This window comes from Lithobates pipiens, unplaced genomic scaffold, assembly GCF_037356315.1.
Source record: "Lithobates pipiens isolate NorthernLeopardFrog02 unplaced genomic scaffold, aLitPip1_a1.2 Scaffold_18, whole genome shotgun sequence".
In the NCBI taxonomy this organism is placed as follows: Eukaryota; Metazoa; Chordata; class Amphibia; order Anura; family Ranidae; genus Lithobates; species Lithobates pipiens.
In genome coordinates this window covers 178148492-178174233 of record NW_027507758.1, presented here as the reverse complement: position 1 = coordinate 178174233, position 25742 = coordinate 178148492, and the positions used below count along the sequence as shown (strand labels likewise).

The 25742-nt window shown below is 41.6% G+C and overlaps 1 protein-coding gene across 4 annotated transcripts in view; it reads right to left on the bottom strand.

Annotated features, from left to right (window-relative positions):
* Positions 1-25742, bottom strand: part of LTBP1 (latent transforming growth factor beta binding protein 1) — a 466869-nt gene that overhangs the window by 398347 nt on the left and 42780 nt on the right. For all 4 annotated transcript variants that reach the window (XM_077486428.1, XM_077486427.1, XM_077486431.1 and 1 more), the window contains exon 2: positions 18371-18441. In XM_077486428.1, the coding sequence (XP_077342554.1) occupies positions 18371-18441 (71 nt within the window). The remainder of the gene's footprint in view (positions 1-18370; positions 18442-25742) is intronic.

Sequence of the window (25742 nt, the reverse complement as noted above, 5' to 3'; positions counted from 1 at the left end):
ATATAAATCCTGTATTATAATAATAATAATAATAATTAAACAGAAGCAGCAAAAGTAAGTCCCTGAAACCCAAAAACCAATGACTTGTCTTCTTGGACTTCCTTAGGTCATGTATACAAACATTGGTAAGTGGGCTGCTTTTTTAGTAGCACACAGTTTAATGGATACCAATAAACTGCTTTGGTCCACAGACCTATGTTAGAGGTTAGCAAATTGTGTATACAGATTTTAAACCTAATCCAATGCACATATCGCTCTCCAGTTGTTATGGAACTATGCGATCCAAAATAATAAGGCTTGTAGCTGAATATTGTACAGACTGATGTGTACAACAGTTTAAAAATATGCAACTAAGTAGAATGGCCTTGCCATGATTCTTCCTCACAGCATAAAGCAATAACATTTACCTAAAATCAAAGTATATGTTGGATTTAATGATTAGGGAGAAGTTAGAAGGGTGGGCAGGAGTATTAGAAGTAACACAAACTGCCCTCTCTAACCAGGAGATCCTACTATACTCCAGTTCCTGGTTGTATGACCTAAACCACTTTTTATATCACACAAACCTACAGCAGCTCTGCAATGTAGACACTGTCAGTTCATTTTGAATGTAGACTGCTCAGGTTACTTCCTCACTGCACACAGCATTAGGCCAAGACTGGATCTCTGCAACATCTCTTTGACAGTACATTTAATAGGCCTCTATTACATTACAGGACAACTATTTTGCTTTTGCTGAATGCCAGTGGTCAGGAATTTCACAGCATTAATAAAGATGCAAACAACCAGCTGCTGATGAACATGTCTGCTAGCTGCCTACGTCAGTTTTAAAATTTCACTAAGACTTTGAGTTCCCCACTTGCTATTCCATTTGGCTTTTACGCCCTGATGAAGGGTACCCTTTAGATCAGGGGTCAGCAACCTTTGTCCACTTAAGGGACAGATTCAATGTATATGAATGCATGGAGGGGCGCATTCACCTAGTAATAAATTAAGATAATAATCTGGACCCCTTTACAGTACACAGACCCCCGAATTTCTGGACCCCTTTACATTACACAGCCCCGTAACTCTGGACCCCTTTACATTACACAGCCCCGTAGCCCTCCTGCACATCACACAGCCCCCCCCTGCACATTACATCCACCCCCATGTAATGCTTTAAAATTCCCATAAGCAACGCTTTTAAAATTTCTACAGGTTACCAGTTTAGAGTTACAGAGGAGATCTTGTGCTAGAATTATTGCTCTCACTTTATTGATTGCAGCGTTATCTCACGTGTGTGGTTTGAACACTGTTTACATTTGCGGGTGCGACTTATGTATGCATTTGCTTCTGTACGTGAGCACGGAGGGATGGGGTGCTTTAAACTTATTTTTATTTTTATTTATATTATTTCATTGTTTAATTTTTAGACTGTCCCTTTAAAAAAAAGTTCTGATCACTTTTATTTCTGTCAGAAGTAAACATCTCTTATGAAAATAATAGGTAGTGACAGGTATTATTAATGGAGGGATCCGGGGTCTATAAGACCCCAAATCCCTCCTTTGCACTTAAAAGCATTCAAAACGCCAAGTTTGGCTGACTGATTTTTTTTAAAGTCTTCTGTAAACCAGAAGTGATGTCATGACATCGCTTCCGGGTTATTCCATCCGAGACCCGATCAAAGCAGATTCCGGCTTCATTCGGGGTGCCGGTTGGTTGCTCGGCTTCCCGGTGGGACTTGAGAGCCTGGGCGAGCCGTGCGCGCGGGGGGGTGTCCCTTCCCGTTGCTTGAGATAACAGCCGAGCGGCTTTTTAGTAGCATCGGTTGTTATCCCAAGAAAGCTGACCAGGATTAAAATATCCGCAGGCCGGGTGCATGTAAACTGACCAGGTACAATGACGGGCCGGACATTTAGCAGCGGTGGCGGCCCCTGCCTTAAATCTTAACTACTTAAGGACCGCCTCATGCCGATATACGTCGGCAGAATGGCACGGCTGGGCACAATCACGTAGATGTATGTGATTCTTTAAGTGCCCAGCTGTGGGTCAGGAGCGCGCCACCGGCGGCGCGCTCCCGACTCGGTCCTGTGCTCCGTGACCATGGGACCGCAATCGGGTCACAGAGCTGAAGAACCAGGAGAGGTCTGTGTAAACAAACCTCTCCCCATGCTTTCCTGTGTGGCTGTCACGATCGTCTCTTCCCTTTTATAGGGAAGGACGATCAGTGACATCACATGCCAAGCCACGCCCCCTTACGATAAAAAAAAAACACATAACGTCATACATAACACTACAATGCCCCCTAGTGGTTAACTCCTTCACTGCCAGTGTCATTTACACAGGAATCAATGCATTTAAATAGCATTGATTTCTGTATATCTGACAATTGTCCCAAAAATGTGTAAAAAATGTCCGATGTGTCCGCCATAATGTCGCAGTCACAATAAAAATCGCTGATCGCCACCATTACTAGTAAAAAAAAAAAATATATTAACAAAAATGCTATAAAACGATCCCCTATTTTGTAAACGCTATAACTTTTGTGCAAAGTGAAAACCAATCAATAATCGCTAATTGCGATTTTTTTTTACCAAAAATATTTAGAAGAATATATATCGGCCTAAACTGAGGAAAAAAAATGTTTTTTATATATTTTTTTGGGGATATTTATTATAACAAAAAGTAAAAAATATTGATTTTTTTTCAAAATTGCCGCTCTATTTTTGTTTATACCACAAAAAATAAAAACCGCAGAGGTGATCAAATACCACCAAAAGAAAGCTCTATTTGTGGGAAAAAAAGGATGCCGATTTTGTTTGGGAGCCACTTCGCACGTCCGTGCAATTGTTAGTTAAAGTGACGCAGTGCTGAAACGCAAAAAGGGGCCTGGTCCTTTGGCTGCAAATTGGTCCAGGGCTTAAGTGGTTAAAGCATGTTAGATAGATATGCAGGTTTTTCTTGAACCTTTTATTAAAGAAGGATTCTAGATACGGAGGTTTGTTCGCCGCCTCCTCCCCAAAAAAATTGAGCACCAGCTGCCACTGCTCTCTACCTCTACCTACCGAAAATACCGGAACGAAATGGAAGGCATTCTCTGAACAGTGCCTATTCCTCCGCATCCAAACTCCTGTGTTCACAATGCAGTAGGGCAGACACTAGGCATGGGACCAGGAAAGCGATTAAAGATCACTGTGGTAAGGGGCACCTTCTACAGTAATTTATAGCTTCTAATGGAATCCCACGGACTTGGTATATACATAGTTAAATTGGTCCAAATTGGACAGTGAATCCAGTCAAATGGCAGTATTGTGATTCAACTAATTCTTGCTATAAGACTAGGTGAGAATCTTAGGTCTGGGAGTAGGAAAAAGTTATTAATCTGACTTTTTCTGTCACAATACCTTAAAAATGTTTCAAACTGCCTGTGCAATAAATATAACATGAGTTAATAATTAAATACTGCATTTCTAATCTGTTCGGTTTAGTGCGTGAAAATATAAATTTCGATCATTCAAAAATGAGTGCACAGTAATAAAAATACTGCATACCTTATAGTTTTGGGAATTAAGCTTAATATGGTTATTATTATTTTTCATTATCACATTCAACAATTGGTGTAGTGTGTCTAATTGCATACAAATGAGAAATTATGCTCAGTGTATCTCTTAGGGGGTCTATTTTTTAAATTTGCTTTGCAAATGTCTCAACATTTGTGTAAGTGTAAGAAAATATATTCTTAATGTCTGTACGGGTGCAATAGAGTCAGTGTTGCCTTTTTCTGGGCGAATGTAACATTCAGTCCTTGGAGAAAAGAACATCTAACCATGAGAGTTAACATTCACCAATATAAAATAGCCTAACACTGCACAGGGGAAATAATGGGGGTTATTTACGAAAGGCAAATCCACTTTGCACTACAAGTGCCCTGAAAGGGCACATGGAAGTGCAGTCTCTGTAGATCTGAGGGGAAGATCTGAAATGAGGGGAAGCTCTGCTGATTTTATCATCCAATCATGTGAGAGCTAAAATGCTGTTATTTTCTTTTTTATTTCCCTTGCACATCCCCCTCAGATCTACAGCGACTGCACTTCCAAGGGCACTTGTAGTGCAAAGTGGATTTGACTTTTGTAAATAACCCCCAATGTGTACTGTCTACAGAGAATCTTGTGCAAACAGCCAAACAATGCTCCAGTTGCAGTATAAAGTTAAACGTTATAAGCGGTATTATTACCGCTGCTAAATGTGACAGCTTTCTCCTGTCTGTTAGAGAGCCAGCACCTGACATCCTAACAAGCAGTGTCCCATCCCCATCCTGCACATTTAGTTGTCAGCTGGGATTCCCAATTGACAGGTGATTGTGAAGAATGGGGATAGTGTTAAAAAAATTCTGGTATGAATTTTAAGTGGGACCCCATAAAAAAATGCCATAGAGCCCCCCAAATTTCATACCAGACCTTTTGAGCATAGTATGGATTTTCAGGGTGACTCTCACGCAAATAACATGGGGGTATGTTTTTGGGTGAACCCCTTAGCAAAGGACTTTGTTCCCATGTTGATGAGGCGATTCAGTTCGCATTGTGCGCTATATAAGTATTTCATTCATTCATTCATTCATGAGGACAAGGACCTCTTCTCCACAACATTGGCCTGCTGGTTGTGAAGGTCTTTTTAATGAAAAGGGGACCCCCAGATACCCCCCCCCCTTGTTAAATAAGTAAGGGGTATTTATTACTCCTAGGCCTTCACAAAAATAAAGTGTAAAAAAACAGTTTTTGACAAGTCAATAATTTTTTAAAAAGTGCTACAATGTAAATCCACCATTAGTCAGGTAGTCTAGTGGTGCAGATCAATGTCAATCATGATACCCGATGCCCACAGGAAGAAAAACAAAACACAGCCTTGCACTACATCTGATCCCGTTGCTTGACTCTTGACAGCCTCTGCCACTGTAATTATGCAAAGGGGAAGAGTTTTGGGGTGATGTCACTAATCATATATGGGCATGACCATATTTGGTCAGTGACCTTGTGTGAATCCCACACAAGAAGGACTTGTGTCTATTTTCAACCTGATTAATACAACCTGATAAACACGAGAACCCCCCCCAATAAATCATACTCACCTAGATGGTTGCAGATCTGGTCCCAGCTGCACCTGTCCCCTGGAAGCTCTACCTTGAGAACTGAGTGATTAAACACAGCTGATCACTCAGTTCACCCCCTCTATGCTGAGCAAAGAGCCATGACTGTTAGTCAATGGCTTTCAGCCCTCCCCTCCAGTACTCACTGGAGCGTTGGGCTGTAGGGCGGGCAGTAGGTGATGGCTCAGGTTCTCAGCGAATCGCTGAGAGGCGAAGCAAGGTGCTATTCCAATCATCTGGGTGGATCCATAACATATGGTCGGGATCTTTCTTGAGCCTGATATCAGATGACAGCAGGCTTTAGCACGCTGCTGGCTGATAACAGGTCACAGGAGCGCAGACCGAATTTCACTCCTGTGATTTATAGGGGAAGTATAGCCAAAAGAGCTTTAGCTATCATCCTCCTTTACCTATGTAATATGGAAACTATTGCAAACATGGTGTAGGCAATGTACTGTGGGCAATGTACAATGTACAGGGATAGGGACAATTGTAGATACTCACTCAGGTTGGACTGGATGGACTGGTGTCTTTATTCAACCTTACTGACTATGTAATTATGTATATTACAAACATTATGGATATTATTCATTACTCTTGTACAATTGTTGATATATTTAGAAAGCAAATTTTTTCTAACTAGAGCCCTAAATAACAAAAATGTAAAGCTGGGTACACACTATTAGTTTTGAGCAGTTGTGTTCTGACAGGGGGATGACCCCTTCACCAGAACACTCCAATCAGCGATCTCTGCCATTGGCTGAGAGAGCTGATTGGGAGTTGGTCGGCTGCTGGTTTTCCAGCATGCACATCCAAAAGGCTGGCTTCTGACAGACCAACATGCACACGGGCAGAATGTCGGCCGACATTTTTTGTACTGTCAAATATCTCCCGACATTCTGTCTATGTGTATGAGGCTTAAGATAGTGTACATGTTAAAATATGTTTGCCGTGTGCAGTGGGCATAGATGTACAAAAAAAACACCTATACATAAAATAAAATCCACCAAGTTTGTGCATTGCCTCTGTAGCTTACCTGTCCTACACTAAGTAAGTTCACATGACCTTCTTGAACTTGCTTACAAGCTTAAAATGTGACCTTCTGTGAGGACTTGCATAGTGCAGAACACACTGTGGGCGAGCCACAAATCAATTTAGACAACGGCACACTAAAATGTGCCAAGGGTGTTGGGGCTCAGTACAAATGCCCTTTGAAGCCCCCCATTACCTTACTTGTATTACATCACATAATACATAACTGAAAGCTCTTTTTTTTTTTAACATATTCTGCGAAATAAATTGAAGTCAGATATCTACAGGAAATGTGCAAAGTAATTAAAAAGTAGATATTGAACAAAATGAAAAATGAAAACCTTATTTAGTAATCCTCATTAATTTGGCAGCACCAATATAGCTTGTTTCTTTCTCACGTACTACTTAGTTCCAATAAACAAGTAAAGACAGATAAGAATTTATCTCGCAGTGCAGTTTCCATAATGCCCTGTGGTCTGTAATTAGGGATTTAAAATCCTTGTTCAAGTGTTGTTTAAGTGTGCATTTCTACTTGCTTGCTGCAATCAATTCTAAGTCATAATAAACAATTATTAATTGAGATGTAAACTCCAAGATGTTTCTTCTAAAGGCATTGCCAGCTTCTGAGCGTACAGTAATAACGGTTTAGTATTCGGTTTCAATAGACAACCTAAACAACAGTGCCATCTGCAGGTCACTATATTATATTGCTGGAAATCATGGGAATTACAAGGCTAGGTTCACTTTATAAAGAACATTGCCTATGCAGTCAAGGGGCTCCAAGCTGTGAGCTGTGCAGCTCTGAAAAATGATGATTAATGCAAGTGCCATATGTGTAGGCCATATGGTTCCACCTCCCTGGATGCCTGGCCAAAATACCCTAGCCATATTAATCATTCCCCCATCCTGTCTTGTTGCTAGGAGGCTCCAGCCTTCGGCTTTCACCCCCTGACATCACAGTAGCAAGTGTTCTCCCTCATTTAAAACCCCAAACTCTCTTTCCCCAAGCTGCACCAAGGAGGAATGAGGGAGAGTGCTCACTCCTGTAATGCAGGGGGCAAGCGCTCAATGGATGGAGTGCCCAGTCAAAAAGGCAGGACAAGGGAATGCTAATTATGGGAGGTTTTCTTTTAGGACAAGGTTTAGAGAAAGCTGCAGAGCTTTTTTTACCTGCTTAGACCCTTAGAGTGCATAGGCAATTGTCTTGAAAAGGTGAATTTAAGTCTTTAAATCATTTCTCAATAGGTAAGCAACTTTTTGCTCCTTTTTGACCTAAGCTAGTATTGTAGCTTGCAATTTAAGGAAGAATTCCAATTAAATGTAAAGGAAAAGTCTAGGACTTTCCTGCTGCAGACAGCTGCTAGTCTCTGATTGATGATCAGGAATTGAACAGCATGTTTCTCAATCATTTGATCACCATGACAGACAATTATGGAGGTCATTGCAAATGTTTTTTCTGCTTCACTTGTCTGCAGATTTGGCTGCACCCCTCCCCACCCTGCAGCGCATGAGCATCCAATGCACTTAGGCCGCGTACACACGCGCGGACTGTTCGCCCAACTTTGTCCGGCAAACAGTCCGCTCAAAATTAGCATGGACGGACATGGCCACACACGACGAACGAACAGTTTGCTGAAACCGTGCGCGATGACGTGAACGGCACGTACGACGGGACGCAAAATACGACGTCCTATACACTGCATTATAGCTTTCGGCGTGAAAATCCTTTCTGAGCATGCGCGCAACTTTGTTTGACGAACAAGCCTACACACGAGCGGGCTGTTCGCTGAAACAAGGTTTCAGCGGACAGTTTTTCGGAAATTCCGAAAAACCTTGTCCGTCCAACTGTCCGCTGAAACTGTCCGCTGAAAGCCCACACACGAGCGGACTGTCCGCCCAAACACTGTTCAGCGGACAAAGTTGGGCGAACAGTCCGCCCGTGTGTACGCGGCCTTAGAGTCCTTAACAGATAAGTTCCCCTTTCATGGAAAAATAATAAATGCACATATTTTTGCAGGAAAAAAAAAGAGCATTTAGCATTTTGTCCCGCAGGAGCCTGGAAAGCACTGCACCAGTTATCAGTGGATCAGGAGTTCAATGTCAGGCTTCTGCAGACAAACGCTGCAGCTTTCTGCCCATACCTGCATACGGGCTGTCTGTTAAATGCTGTAAATAAACATCAGCACCCTCGCAGTTCATTCAGAACTCCAAACTGTCAGTCATGGTGTATGGCGGTACTGTGAATGAATGATGCAGCCCCACACAGTCACATTTTTTTCAAAAAGTGACAACGGGTGCAGGGAGAAAAACCCCACAGCGGCAGGAGCTGCAACATCTTAAATATTCCACCCTAAATACAGAAGGAACATGTAACATGTTCCAAAAGATGAATTGAGTCTTTAAATCATTATATTTAGATTTGTTGGCTAATTTACCTGTCCCATTTTTCTTTTCTTTTTTAATCAATCAATTTTCTTCCTTTGTTGTTTAGTTTCTTAAAGGTTAGTTGTGGTTATTTAATTGTGTGGTTATTTTTTTAGGTTTATTACAACTTATTCTTCCTTGTATTATAAGTATTTGATTCGGGGATTCATTTGAGGTAGTTTAGGTTTTCTGCAATTTTTTAAAAATCAAAATGGAGTGCAAATTTCACATAGTATAACAGGTATAGAATCTGATGACTTCTAATAGTAAGTAAGTTTCAAGTTCTTTTTCAGATTCTTTTCTTAGTTTTTTCCTAAAGTATCACCAACATTACAGAAAGCAGAGTGCAGTCTGGGTGGGCTGCTACAGCTTCTAGGCCCAATGTCAGTGCATAAATCAGAAGGACTTTTCCAGTACTACTGAAGAGGCACATGGTGAAACACAGGAAACAAAAGTACATGATGTCTATTTTTCATAAATGACAGGTCTAAAAAGAAAACCTTTAAATATCAAAACCCCTTCGTTTCTTAAATTGCTCAAGTGTAGTACTGGTTTTAGTCTCTTCCAGCTTTCAATCTTTTCTTGCATGAAGCCAAAGAAACCTGTAGGCCGCTCAGCATATTGCAAAAACCTTTCCTCCTGCTACCCCAGACCGGGGGAACGCACACCAACAAATGTTACCAAATGTGGAACTTTTACTGGTCCACGACCCCTACTTATGCCCAGAGCCTGATTTTTACATTATAATGTTTATACAATATTAGGCAGCCTCAAAACAACCTGTCTAAGGCTTGAGAGATTTAAGACATTTTCAAAGTGTTACTAAACCCAGTACTATGAAATAGTTCATCTGCCCCACCTTCAGTGCCCATAGCTTATAAACCTTCTATTTACATTAAAATACTGCCACTATATACCTTTTTGGCTGATCTGTATACCACGGTCACATGACAAACTGCAGAGTCTGCTCATTCAGGTAGGAGGAGATTTCCGCTATAGCCTGTGTCCTCATGCTGTTATGGGAGGCAGATCATCCATTAATCAAGATGTGAACAACAAAATTGGAAAACAGACTCAGGAAGTGGCAAAAAGTACAAATGGGATGACACCATTAAATCCAGACACCACAGTACTCCTCCCCAGCCTCGTCAGACACTCTGACCACAGAAGACGTCGGTAAAGCCTGATTAATCATAGGAATCAGAGCAGGAGATGTGAAGAGTGTCAAAGCAGGTGCCGGAGCTTGAGCGGCACCTACTGGCACCTTGAGCGGCACCTGCTGGACTAATACCGCTCAAGCTCCAGCACCTGCTTTGACACTCAACCTCGCTCTCGCTTCTCCTCCAGCATCCACCTTTGGTTTCACCGGCTGTTGCAGCGGATCTGCCACCCCCACTCTGGTTGTACAAGTGATCATGCACCCCGGATCTATGCTGAGCTTTTCTGCTCCCTGATGGTCACTGCTCCCAGTTTCTGGATGTTTTTTTTTATCAGGCTTCCCATTTTTGGTCAGTAGCCCCCTCCTTCTATAGGCCCCACAGAAGTGGGACAGCCATCTCTTCACCCTTTGGCTCCACAATATCACAGTGAGTTTGGCTCTTCTGATTGTCATCCCTATTTGTACTGTATATTGGTTACATGATTTGTCAAAAATAAACTGTTTTTGAATCTTGCATGGATTCCATCTCCATTTGATTTTTTTGCCACACTTTCCAATTTTGTTGTTCTCGTCCTTTTCTCATTTTCATTTGCTCATCTGAGTGCAGTAGCAGCAGTCCAGTGTGACTTCCTTTTTAATTTTTGGCTCCTGAATTATCAATCAAGATGTGGCATCCTGCCCACTGTGTTCTTTTTTAGTTACTGGGCATGGAGGAGGAGGGAGGGACTGGGCTGTTATTTAGGATCTGTATACACTCCCACATGTGTGATGTCAATATCATGTAACCTGGCTAGCTCTGATTAACCAGGAAATGTTCTCTCCAGCAATAGAGACCAAACTGAGCATGTGCAGCAGTACCACCCTCACAGTGTCATATCTGGCTTATCTGGCTTTGCCAAGAGAGACCTTGCAGGTGGGGAGGATCTGTCCATACAGGATCAAAGAGCCTTTTTACACAATGCAGAGGGTTACCACTTAAGTTCCACAGTGAGTATAACAAACATGCTATTCTGCACAAATAGAAAGATTTTACTGTTGTGGGTTTAGTAACACTTTAATTAAAATAGAGTTTAATAGAGTTAATAAATAACAAATATTTGTAAATTTTAAATTGTGTCTTTTTGCAAAATGGTGAAAATGGAACGTACCCAAAATTTCTCAAAAAATCTGGAGGTTTTAATTTTTCACTTACAGCTTTCAGAATTTGAAAAGACCCCTCAAACTATACATTTTCTAAAAGCACATGGCCTGTAGAATAAGAAAAGTTCTACTGATTTTTTACGCCCCGCAATAATTGTACAAATGATCATCATATCGCTATTTTCACTAAAAATACACAAAAATCATGAATATTGCACATAACACAACATAACTTTAGGGCCACAACTAACGATTATTTTCATAATCGATTAGTTGGCCGATTATTGTTTCAAATAATCGATTAATCTGTTAATAACCTTAAAAGTATGGTGTATAATTTAGTTAATAAAAATATGTACAATTAAAAAAAAAGGCATTTTATTCTTAATTATCTATATTCTATGGTAAATATAAATAACCAACTATATGGTTAGAGAGCAAAATCTCGAATCCACTCTGAGAATAACAGATAGAAGAGATATACCGTATATACTATTAGCCCATGTACACACGGTCGGAGATTTTGCCAACCAAATCCGTTGGATTTTGCCCGTCGGATTTAGTCCGACGGATTGTGTCCAAAACTGTTGCATACACACGGTCGGGCCAAGTTGGCGAAAAATCCGATCTTTCAGAACGTGATGACGTAATTTCGTTACGATGGGACTACATTCAGGCTAGTAGCCAATAGCTTTGATGTAGGAATTTGATCTGAGCATGCGTGGCACTTGGTCCGATGAAAATGCTCTACACATGATCGGATTAGGTCCGTCCGGCCCAGTTGGTCGGGAAATATTTCCAACATGTTGGAAAATTGGGTCGGACGGAGATTCGGACGGAATCAGTCCGATGCATACCACACACAGGATTATCTGACGACACGGTCCGATAAGACTCATTCCGACAGATTCTCCGACCGTGTGTACAAGGGCTTAGAGGTTGAATCTGGTAAATATCATCAGACTCAGAGATCTTTTATTATTTAAAGAAAAAAAATGTGACTGTTTTGCAGATCTTCAAACAGAACCATAATATATTATATGCTGGCCATACAAAAACAATGTCTTCCTTCAAAAAAAAATTTAATTTTAAGAACGTTCATTAGATTTTCAAATCGTTAGTGGGGTCAAAGGAATTTTCAGACAGTGTATGTGTTTTTTGTTCAGAAATTGCATTCATTTTAAAACAGAATGTTAAAAGCAAGTGAAAATTTCAAACAACATTCTTTCATTCAGCGATCGTACAAAGATTTTTTGTATGAATATTCTCATCTGAAAATGGATCTTTGTGGCCAGCATAAGGCTCGGTACACACCTATGCAGTTTGCTTTTGATCTGTTTCTACAGTGCATTTTGCTGTGCGTTAAGTACAGTATAGAGTGCCCCAATAGCAAGGTAAAGAAAACTTCTGCCTTTAGAACCACTCACTTCTTGCCCAGGACTACATGTCCCATGAGGCATTGCTCCTCACACATTCACAAGTTCTCAGGCACTTACTGACATGTATGGACTGTGTACTGAGCTGTATGTGTGCTGCACTGTATTTCCTGATATGTAAACAAATAATGTATTCTGTATGTAAGCCAACTAATCGGCTGGCAGATTAATTTGATTATGAAAATAGTAGTTGATTAATTTTATAATTGATTAGTTGTCAATTAATCGATTAGTTGTTTCAGCCCTACGCAAATTACAAAAATCCTGCTAAATTAGTACTAAAGCATCGTTCACATGTGTAATACTCAAGTGTATGCCCATGGGGGGCCATGTTTACCCACACAGGGATACACAGGTGTTCCATGCATCCCCTTACAGACAGTCCCATTCATGTCAATTGGGATGCAACGGTTGCAAGGCATAGCTGCTGTTCCCAATCTGACATCCATGTGGGTACATGACCCCAAACGCAGACAGTGTGAGCTCAGGGCAATGCATATGGGCCTACATGGATGTAAAATTGGGAGCAACGTCTCTGATCGTGCAGTTGCTACATCCCAAATTACACCAATGGGACCGCCTGCACAGAGATGCACAGAACACATGTGCGTCCCTGTAAAGGTACGCTGTGTATGCCCTGTGTGAACAAGGCCTTAGGCCCCTTTCCCACAAGCACATCGATCGAGTCTGCCTGTCCGTTTTTCAGGTGGGCCCAATTGGACCACCCATTGTTCTCTATGGAGAGGCTGATCTAAATGGACATGTGTCTGTTTACACCTTCCTGGATCCGATCCAGTCCGCTCTAAAAAGACAGATGGAGATTCTATTCCCCATCCATCTAGCAGATCGGATCGGATGGTATCCAATAGAACTGGGCATTTCCATCTGACTGTCCCATAGAGAATAGCGTGTCCACTCTGCATCAGTGGAGCGGACACAGACCTGTCATCCGCCTGCTTAGTGGGGATCAGCAGACAGATCCCCCACTGAGCAGGCAGATCTGCTTGAAAAAGTCCACTCCATGTGAAAGGTGTCTTACCAGGAACTTATGGTCCATTGGGGCGCTGCGGCGCTACCCCCCTGCACAGCACCGGACTCATACATCTGTATGAGTTTTTCTTTTCTTTTTTCAAGCCACATGATTAGAGCCTGAGGCTCTAATTGGCTTGAAAAAGGTTGGGCTTGGGGCGCAGCGCATTGCACCCCAAACCCACCAACTTGTGACAATAGCGAATTAATATTCGCTACCGTCTTTCGGCTTCTCCTCCTGGCCAATCAGGATGGATTGGCTTGGCCGGGAGGAGAAGCTGAGGTATCCGTGGAGGGGTGAGTGTGGGGGGGGGCATCACCGTGGAGGGGTGAGTGACGGCGGACCTGGGGGTCTTACTACGTTTATGTATTTTTTTTGTTTTTTTTTACTTTTTTTACAGTCATTTTTTTTTTGCTTTCTCTTCTTCTCGGGGGTGGGGGGTCTTTGGTGAGATATCAGAGTCTAAACAGACCCCCATATGTCTTTTTTTGAGACAGGGAAAGGGACTGAAGATAGTCCCTTTCACTGTATCACTTTACTTGAATGAATGAGAATCTGTATAGAAATTCCACTCATTCAGAATTCATTCAGCGGTTATAATCCGCTGATCAGAGTTATAGTCTGCTAAACAATTCTGATATAAGATTATGGTCATTGCAAGTGACCATAAGCTTATAGAAGAGGGAGAACGGAGGTCCATATGCCGTACTGACTTGGCAATCGGCGGGCACTTGACAGTGAAAGGGTTAAGCAAAATCTGAACATGGTGTGCTTGTGATATCTTGGATTGGCTTTGGTAGCGCCATCTGCAATTTAGCCACAACATCCTCTGGTGCTGTATGGCTTGCACTGGACTCTATATTTAAGGCTCTCAGGCCGCGTACACACGCGGGGACTGTTCGCTGAAACTTTGTTCGTCAAACAGTTGCCGCAACAGTCCGCTCAAAATTTGCATGAGCGGACTTGCCCACACACGAGCGGACTGTTTCAGCGAACTGTTTGCCGAACAGTTCGCTCAACTTTTGAAATGAACGGACTCGCCCACGTAAGGCGGAGGCAAGTCCGCCCATTTCGAGCGCGTGTACAGGTAGGTGGGGCCCGCGAAGGAGACGTTGCGGGCACCGCCGCCTGGAATGGACTTAAAGGGACACCCAACGCCGAAAAAAATCGGCATGGGGGTTCCCCCAAAGTCCACAACAGACCCTTGTCCGAGCACGCTACCCGGCCGGCCAGGAAAGGGGGGGCGAGCGAGCGCGCCCCCCCCCCCCTGAGCCGTACCAGGCCGCGTGCCCTCAACATGGGGGGTGCCTTGGGGAAGGGGGGGCCGCGCGGCCCCCCCACCCCAAAGCACCTTGTCCCCATGTTGATGAGGACAAGGGCCTCTTCCCGACAACCCTGGCCGTTGGTTGTCGGGGTCTGCGGGCGGGGGGCTTATCGGAATCCGGGAGCCCCCTTTAATAAGGGGGCCCCCGGATACCGGCCCCCCACCCTATGTGAATGAGTATGGGGTACAATGTACCCCTACCCATTCACCTGTGAAAAAAAGTACAAAAAAAAACACAACACAGGGTTAAAATATTTTATTGCACAGCTCCGGGGGTCTTCCGTCTTCGGGGGTCTTCTCCGGACTCCTCCGCTATCTTCTTGTAGCTCTTTTGCTAGCGGAGGAGTCCGGCTTTCTTCCTCCCCGCCGCCGGCCTCTTCTTCCGACTTCGGGGGTCTTGTCCCCCTCTTCGGTTCTTCTGCCGGGCCACCGCGCCTTCTTCTAGCTCTTTTAGAGGTGGTGGCCCGGTCTTCTGTCGCCGCCTTCCGTTCTTCTTCTTCTTCTTCTTCTTCTTCTTCTTCTCCAGGAGATGTTGACACGTCGCTCTCTCCGGCCGGAATGCCAGAGCCGCGCTGTGCTGCCACTTATATAGTGCCAATGGGGCGGTGTCACATGGTATATGTCACATGGGTTGGTCACATGGGTTGATGTCACATGGGGACTATGACATCGTAAGGGGGCGGGGTCACCATGTGACATCAACCCATGTGACCAACCCATGTGACATATACCATGTGACACCGCCCCATTGTCACTATATAAGTGGCAGCGCAGGGCGGCTCTGGCATTCCGGCCGGAGAGAGCGTCGTGTCAACATCTCCTGGAGAAGAAGAAGAAGAACAAGAAGAAGAAGAAGAACGGAAGGCGGCGACGGCGACAGCGGCGACAGAAGACCGGGCCACCGCCTGCAAAAGATCTACAAGAAGGCGCGGTGGCCCGGCAGAAGAACCGAAGAGGGGGACAAGACCCCCGAAGTCGGGAAAAGAGGCCGGCGGCGGGAAGGAAGAAAGCCGGACTCCTCCGCTAGCAAAAGAGCTACACGAAGATAGCGGAGGAGTCCGGCGAGAAGACCCCCGAAGACGGAAGACCCCCGGAGCTGTGCAATAAAATATTTTTTCTCGTGTGTTGTGTTTTTTTTTTTGGGTACTTTTATTTTACAGGTGAATGGGTAGCGGTACATTGTACCCCATACTCATTCACATAGGGTGGGGGGCCGGTATCCGGGGGCCCCCTTATTAAAGGGGGCTCCCGGATTCCGATAAGCCCCCCGCCCGCAGACCCCGACAACCAACGGCCAGGGTTGTCGGGAAGAGGCCCTTGTCCTCATCAACATGGGGACAAGGTGCTTTGGGGTGGGGGGGGCCGCGCGGCCCCCCCTTCCCCAAGGCACCCCCCATGTTGAGGGCACGCGGCCTGGTACGGCTCAGGAGGGGGGGGCGCTCGCTCGCCCCCCTTTCCTGGCCGGCCGGGTAGCGTGCTCGGACAAGGGTCTGTTGTGGACTTTGGGGGGACCCCCACGCCGATTTTTTTCGGCGTTGGGGTTCCCCTTTAAGTCCATTCCAGGCGGCGGAGCCCGCGACGTCTCCGTCGCGGGCCCCGCCTACCTGGAGACGCGCTCGTAATGAGCAGACTTTCCTCCGAGCGGGAACAGTTTGCTCATTTCGAAAGTAGCCTACACACGGGCGGACTGTTCGCTCAAACAAAGTTTCAGCGGACAGTTTTTCGGAATTTCCGAAAGACTTTGTCCGTCAAACTGTCCGCTGAAACTGTCCGCTGAAAGCCCACACACGGGCGGACTGTCCGCTGAAACACTGTTCAGCGGACAAAGTTGAGCGAACAGTCCGCCCGTGTGTACGCGGCCTCAGAGAGACACATTGGGGGTTATGTAAGAAAGGCAAATCCACTTTGCACTGAAAGTACACTTGGAAGTGCAGTCGCTCTACATCTAAGGGGTGGATCTGAAATGAGTGGAAGCTCTGCTGATTTTATCATCCAATCATGTGCAAGCTAAAATGCTGTTTTTTTATTTTCCTTGCATGTCCCCCTCGGATCTACAGCGACTGCATTTCCAAATGCACTTTCAAGTGCAAAGTGGAATTTCCTTTAGTAAATAACCCCCATCAGCTTACCCAAAATCAAAAATATACCCTTTCTCAAAGCAATAAAAAAGGACCCACATTATTCCACCTTTAAAAGACTTACCGTATGTGCTTTCTACAGCATTGCTGAGTAAGCAACTGACATAAAATTATATCTGTCAAGTGCTGCTTCTACCTTTTTTGCTTTGTATTAACTATTTAAAAATGATTACGTATAAAGGAACCAAAAATGCAATTTAAAAAAAATATTTTTGCGTATTTGTCAGGATATGTAGGATATATTCTCAGAAGGAAAAATTTGTAGGATATTTATACCAAAAAATAAATATTATGTTCCTTAAGGCCGGCATTATTATTATAATTATAATGATGGTGTTAATTTGACATGAATTGAGATGTTTCTCAGACCGTTCATAATTCACTGACAAGTGCATTTTACCCACTTCATTTATGTTGGTTGTGCATTGTCATAGAGTTGTATAAGAATGCAACACCAGTCTGAAGCAAGCAAATGTCCATCAACAAACACTCTTAAAAGCACTGCAAAAATGATTTATGCAGGCAAATGTCATAGTCATAGTGTGCATTGGTCTATTAGAGGAGATATACTGTATATACTATTAGAGGAGATATACTGTATATACTATTAGAGGAGATATATACTATTAGAGGTTGAATCTGGTAAATATCATCAGACTCAGAGATCTTTTATTATTTAAAGAAAAAGAAAAGTCAGACTGTTTTGCAGATCTTCAAACAGAACTGTAAAGCGCTGCTGGTTTTATCGGTGCGTTTTTAAACCCCCTCCCCCCCCAGGGTTAAAAAGAGGTTAAAAGCTCCTGCAAATCGCCGCTGCCGAATCGCTTTGCAGGCGCTTTGCCAGCGCTGACTTTTCAATGGGCAGCCCGTTTTTCAAGCGCACCGCTCTAGTGTGAAAGGTGACAGGAGAGGCACTTTACAGGTGCCATTTTTAGCGGTAAAACGCCTCAGTGTGAAAGTGGCCTAAATATTTCTGAGTATTTAGGTTTCAATGACCTCTGGTCATGTGTGGTTTAATATACTCTATGATGTCTTTAGAATATTAATCTACATGTGTTAGTTTGCATGTAACTCTTCCAATGGTGTTCTAGTGACCCTGGTGACACCCCGTGATTCCCTCACTTTGGATGAATTTACTCTCACTTTCTGTTTTGGCTATAGGATAAGTAGTGAAGGGAAATCTCTTCAATAAGAAACAGACGGCAAAAAAAAACCTGACTGGCGCTATAACCCTCACTTACACTATCCAAAATAAAACATATATATCTTTTAATAAAAAGTATATATACTGAAATTTTGCATTTCCTAAACAACTGATGTCGTGTGACATAAAAAATTGGAATTACCATTTTATTTTCTATGGTGTCTGCTCTCAGAAAATGTATAATGTTTTGGGGGTTTTATGTAATCTTTGGGTTTAAAATTATTTTTCAAACATGTCCAAAAAAAGCAAAACAATGGAGTTGGCTTATTATGTTTCACATCTAAAATGTTATTATAGCATATTTATATGATTGGCATTCCAATGATGATAAGGGGTGAATTTGGAATTGAATACTTACGTTTTGTACATCGTTCAGATCCAGCTGATTTACTCCAACCATGACAGCACTTGCCTCCACAGACATTAACCCTGAAACAAGCAGAGTTGACATTAATGGTTTTTACATAGTATGTAGACTATACTTTCTGTACATATGTATACTATATAATAACTTCAATTCCTGTTAAGCACAAGGAACCTTCTCATTTCTGTACATCTGGGTAATTTCTATGGGATTTCCTGGAAAAATAAGAATACCCTATGGGGTTGATTTACTAAAGACAGATAGGCTGTTCACTTTGCAAGGGAAGTTTCTCCAGACATTGCAAAGAATACCCAAGCTTCGCCAGCAGAGCTTCACCATATTCACTAAGCCCTGGGGAAAGTTCCCTTGGAAAGTTTAACTTCCCCTGAAAAGTAAACATTCTATTTGCCTTTAGAAAATCAACCCCTATGACTATGTGTTAAGACTCTTTCCACATAGCATTTAGAGTTATTCCAACATATCTCTATTATTGTTTTCACTGGTGCAAAGTGCTGCCATTCAGATTTCACTTGCCAGTTGCATGTAAACTCTGGTGTTGAAGTCTGAGGTTAAAATTGTTTTTTAACAAGATTTATTGTTTTGTTTTAACAAAAAAACATAAAATTGAGCAAGCCCAAAATATTCTATTCAGTCTAAGCCTAAAAATATAGTCTGCATTTCAGTGGTTGAAGCCCACTGCAATAAGTAATGTAATAAATAAGAGGATGGAGGGTGCTATTTAATGGGGTCTTGTGCAGGCAGAAGACTCTTTCATGTTGATACACAAAGATCCCCCTTAAAATGTGGAATCTCATTTTTCTTGAAAATCCAGTTTAAGGTGTATTTGTCATTAAAATATTTTGAGTCGATATGTCACTTAAAAGGAAGTCAAAATGTTTTAATAAAATGGTGCATCATAGATGATAAGGGATGATTATATAGAATATGAACTTCAAAAGATCTGATTACATGGTACTAGTGTTGATAAGTCGGTTATGCATTTAACAACATTACTGGAGAGTAGATGCCTAATATTCTCATTTATTAATTTACACATATATTAAGCTTGTGGGCATGACATCAACATTGCTAGAGGGTCAGAAAAAGAAATCTAAGTTTGTGCATGGTGTACTCACATACCAATGAATGACAAAACATCAGCTGAGACCTCTCCTTCCGTTATAGTCATAAGAATTCACGCATCAAAACATAAACAAGATTAAAATACCAACCAACCTCTTAAGGCCTCATGTGCACCAGGCTTAAAAACATTACTTTTACAGGCACTTGCCATTTTTTTTAGCCTGTGAAAGCATCTCTATACATACTGTAGGTGTTAATAGGTGTGCTAGAGCAGTAGTGTTTACAGCAGTGATTCTAAACCAGTGTTCCGTGAAACCCTAGGGTTCCTCCAGAGGTTGCTAGGGGTTCCTTCAGCATTGGACAATTTCTGCCTCTCAGATAAGTTCCCACTGACACCATTGATCTTTTTAACTATCTGTTAGCCCTTGTACACACGGTCGGACATTCCAACGGAAAATTTCTGATCGGACCGTGCTGTCGGATTATCCGACTGTGTGTGGGCTCCATTGGACTGTTTCCGTTGGAATATCCGACTGACAAAGTTTTAGAGCTGGGCTATAAAATTTTCCGACAACATAGTCCGATGGGACTTTGTCCTATCGTTTGTAGAGAATTCCAATCGGACAAAGTGGCAGGCATGCTCAGATCAAATTCCTAGACCAAACCTATTGGCTACTAGCCTAAACGTAGTCCCGTCGTAACGAAATAACGTCACCATGTTCTGAACGATCGGATTTTCCGACAACTTTGTCCTACCGTGTGTATGTAACACAATCCGACGGATTTTGTTGTCGGAATGTCCAACCATGTGTACAAGAGCTAAGGAGGTAATTCTTCCCAATGACCATCACACTAATGTATCACAAGTTGTAGATTTCAAATTTTTAGCAGATTTTGCTAGACGCATTTAGGCAGGCTTGAGCTTAAATGTATTCTGATAACCAGAATAAACAAATATTCTGACCAACAGAATCCATTAACGCTCAAATACTTGATGTGTTTAAATGCATGTGCAATACATGGTTTAGGCCGATTTTTTACGCAAGTTTTTCCTGACAGAAGTTCTGTCGTTTAGAGGAGCAAATCAAAAACCTCATGTGTAGGAGGCCTAAAATTTAACAGTCTATCAAAATATTGTAGAATGAGTAACATGGTAATGGCTTTAGTCCAGGGGTCCCCAGGCTCTTCAGCTCATCAACTAGAAATAATGGTAATAATAATAATAATAATTGATAACAATAATATGATTGTGGGCACTGTCAATACTTCCTCTTGGTATCAGCAGCTGCCATTATGACTGTTGAGTTTTTCGTAAATACACAGCAATAAGTTTATGGCACCACTTCTATTGCTGAGTGTACTCACAGGCTCTCCAACAGAATTTGAGGTAGTGGAGTAAGCTTAGTAGAAAAAGTGAACACATATGTATCTCCTCCCTGAAAGAGGGACAGACACAGCCATGCAATGCAAAGCATGCTGGTAAACAAGCCCAGAAACAAAATAAAGCTGATTAATACAACTCAAGGCAGCTCTCATTGGCAGCTGACCATCCAACCTTTGGTAGCACTGTCTCGAAACTGGACACCTCATCTACAGAACTAGGGCCTGGGGTGGAGGTTTACCGGTACCTCAAAATATTAATTGACCCCAATTAACCTTCCATCATTTATCAACAACATGACTCCCAAACATTTTCTGACCCTTTTAACCTAAGCAATTTTATTAACCCCTTAGATAGTCCCATTATGTCCTGGTAGTCAATACTGACCAATTTGGGGAACCCTACTTTGGTCCCATGTGAATCAAGCGATGCTTAAGGTAACATATTAGTATATGGGTGACAACTAATTAAAATCAAGCATTTCTAAATAGACAAATTTTGTAGCACTGGTGAAACATGATTGATTCTTTTTATGAAGACTTGAACCAAATAAGATTGTTCACAAAATTTCCTATCGACCAAGTCACACTAAACTATCATTTTAAAGACATGAGATCTCAGAGATCTGAAGTCTGAATTGCCAGAAATCCATTTGACAAACCACTTTTTAAAGACCCACTTCAAAAGATCAGAACTATAAATTTTTTACTGTGTCCCTATTTGGAAGATTTTTTTTCTCCCTTCCCATATATTTTGAAGAAAAAAGTGAACAAAAATCTTCTTATGGGGACAGCAATAAAAACAAATGTTCCTGTAGAATAAGGAAAATGCAGAATCCCTGTAAGTATTTTATGTCCTTTGCAGCTGAAGAGATTTACCTTCATTTCTTGCTCAGGTGTCAGACATAACAAAAAGATAAATGTCTTGGGGACACAGACAGTATTTCAAATCTGCCTAAATATCTTTTCTACAGGGATACATACAACCCCAGTTCCGAAAAAGTTGAGACACTGTATAAAATACATACAACCCCAGTTCTGAAAAAGTTGAGACACTGTATAAAATATAAATAAAAAAAGAATGCAATGATTTGTTAATCTTTTAAGCCAATATCTTTTTCACAATAAAAAATAGAAAACATGGAATTTGTTTGACTGAGAATGTATCATTTTAAGAAAAAAAATAAGGTCATTTTGAAATTGATGGCAGCAACATGTCTCAAAAAAGGTGGGACAGGGCAACAGAGAATCTGCCAAAGTAAGTGTTACTAACAAGGAAGAGCTGGAAGAACATTTTGCAACTAATTAGGTTGATTGGCAACAGGTCAATAACATGATTTGGTATAAAATTAGCATCTTAGAGAGTGTCTCAGAAGTAAAGATGGGTAGATGTTCACCATTTTGTAAAAAGCTGCGTCTAAAAATGATCTAATGCCACGTACACATGAACGGATTTTCCGGCAGACTAGGTCCGACAGGATCAGTCCGTCAGACAATCCGATCGTGTGTGGGCTAGTCCATCCATTTTTTATAAAAAAAATCAGACGGACCTAGAAATAGAACATGTTTCAAATCTATCCGACGGACTAAAAATCGTGAAAACCGTTTGTCTGTGTGCTAGTCCAATAGACTAAATACAACGCAAGGGCAGCTATTGGCTACTGGCTATTGAACTTCTTTGTTTAGTTCCGTTTGCGTCATCACGTTCAAAACGCATGGACTTTCGAATAGACTTAGTCCGTTCGTGGGTGGCCAAGTCTGTTCGATCAGAAAGTCCATGGACCTAGTCCGTCGAAAAGTCTGGCTGTATGTACGTGGCATAACACTTTCAGAATACTGTTCCTCAACATAAAATTGTAAAAACGTTTAATATATCATCTACAGTACCTAATATTATCAAAGGTTCTAAGAATCTGCAGAAATATAATGAGGACATCTGGTATTGGACGAAATATGTCGGTGCATGTAACTTCTGGTTTTCAGCTTTCTGGGTAACGGAATGCACACTGGCTCAGGGGACAATTTAAGCAGAGCCGTGGCGCTGTTGAACATACAAGCAATCTGTATAGTGCCTAGAGAGATCGGCACCTGAATATTGCAGCACTGGGAAGAGTACCGAGAGCACCTTTATTACATGTGTTAATCAAAGACTGGCATATTAAGAATATTTACTGAAGAAGCACAGATAATGTGCATATGCAATTAAACTATTTAGCACTTTATTTTTTGCAGAATTTTGATTTGATAGACACTTTCATGTTATATAAATGTATTGCACTTTGATCAATTGCACATTAGTATATATATATATAGCAGGAAGCTGAGCAATCACATATTAGCACTGGTATAAGCAAGCAGCTTAAGGAGTTTTTACAAGCGCTGATGTGTTATATTTTCATAAACATTTGATATGTTTTCTATTTTTCTGTTCTAAATAAAATATGGGTTTATGAGATTTGCAAACGTGTTGGGTGAAAGGTTGTGTGTATTTCAGGACTGAATGGACAGCTATACAAATAGCAGATCATATTTAGCTTGTATATTTAGCTCCTTGTGGAGTTATTTCAGCTTACATCTAACTATCCTTAAAACTGCCCCTCCCTCTCCCAACACCTATGCTAACTAACCTGTGTGCAAAGATGTGCAGTCAGGTCCATAAATATTGGGACATCGACACAATTCTAATCCTTTTGGCTCTATACACCACCACAATGGATTTGAAATGAAACAAACAAGATGTGCTTTGGATCTCATATTGAGAGTTGACAGCAACAGAGTCCAAATGCAATTAGCACACTTGAAATGAACTCTGGACCTTTTACCTGCTCCTTGTAAATGGGATAATGAGGAAATAACACACACCTGGCCATGGAATAGCCAATTGTCTCATTACATTTGGTCCCTTAAAAAGTGGGAGGAACATATACAAACTGTTTTGTAATTCCTACACCGTTCACCTGATTTGGATGTAAATACCCTCAAATTAAAGCTAAAAGTCTGCAGTTAAAGCGCATGTTGGTTGTTTCATTTCAAATCCATTGTGGTGGTGTGTAGAGCCAAAAAGATTAGAATTGTGTCAATGTCTCAATATTTACGGTGCCAGACCTTCCGATTTTTGATTAATCAGTACGGCTGTCATTTGAAAACGCAATACAAATACATTACAATACATGACATCACTTCTGAATTATTATTCTGTCATATGCAAATTTTCGTGATTTAAACTCATCAGATTCGATCTAAGATTAATATGCAAAAAAAAAAAAAAAGGAAGATCATTCGACCAATAATCTCATTGTGTGTACCGGCTTTACTGTAGTAAAAAAAAAATGATGTTTTCAATATGTTTATACTGGCAACAATTCTCTAATTAAAGTGGATGGAAACCTGATTCGTGAAGTTTGACCTGGGCACATATACCTGTAGTGTTTTCTTATCTCTCTCCAAAGCTCTAAGTCCCGTGTGTTTCTGCTGTTTCATTTCTCTGTTATCAGCATGATAACTTCTGACAAGTTCTCAGAGACTGGAGATAAAAGCAGCCTGAAATTTGTGTCGGGGGAGGTTGCTATAAATAGATTAGCAGATAGCATATCTTGTCACAGCTCAGCTCTGCAAGTCTCCGCCTATGTGAAGGGGGGGTGCCTGTTGTCCAATCAGCTGTCTCCCAATGTAATCCAAGACTACGCTCACAGTTCAGAACGAGGAAGTAAAAGAATATAGAAAGGAAAAGACAGCAGATATACATGTAAAACTTATTAAAGGAGAGTTGTTTCATCTCCGTGTATCATCTGAGGCTGTTCTCTTCACTGGGAATATGTGACAGTTTACATCCACTTTAAGATACTCCACTATTTCTCAAGTGATATGGGGGTTGATTTAATATCAGCAAATGGACTGTTTACTTTGCAAGGGAAGTTGCACTTTACAAAGGGATTTTCACTAGAGCTTAGAGAATATGGTGAAATTGCAGGGAAATTTTTAAAAATGCATTTTTGCTTGCATATGATTGGATGATGGAAGTGAGCCAAGCCTTCCCTCATTCAGTAAGCTCTGCAACTTCCCTAGAAAAGTAAACAGCTTAGTTGCTTTTCGTAAATCAACTTCTAGTCTTCTGCACCTGTACTATATTCAAAATGAGCAAATCTGCTTCCTTCTCATGATCAAAGTCAAGACACATAAAAGAAAAACAGATGGTCTTTGACACAGACATTGACACATTCCTTTGTAATAAGTACTGGCAGGGTTTCCCTTGTTTTATTAAGTAATACAGTATTGGCCCTTATCTATAATAAGGAGATAAAGATCAGACTTCAAGAAGTAGATTGCATGAGAAAAATAAATACTGCAGTGACTTGTACTCATGGCCTAGAATATGTGAAAATAGCACTAGTCCACTGATGTTACAGTATCTACTGAATAATAAAATATAACATTAATTAAATAGAACTTAATTTCTTCTAACTATAAATGTAAATGTAAAGAAAAAGCATAAATGATTCTGAATTACTTCACCTATCCAAATAGCACATATTGATGTTTAACTAAGTAATATGGCACAACATTTGTTCATTCATCTCTAGGGGTTCAGCTATTGCATAGCCTAAAATTACCCATAAATATGGAGACTCTGTGCTATTCAAAGCTGACTCGCGATTGGTTGATTTACTAAAACTGGAAAATGCAAAATCTGGTGGAGCTCTGCATAGAAACCAACCAGTTTCCAGGTTTTATTGGCAAAGCTCAAAGTGATTGTAAAGTCTCCTTTTTTTTCTATTAAAATAACAAACATGTTATACTTATCTGCTCTGTGTAATGGTATTGCACAGGTCAGCTCAGATCCTCCTCTTATTGGGTCACTGGCTGGAGCTCCTGGCCCCTACCTCCTGTTGTGTGCTCCCACAGC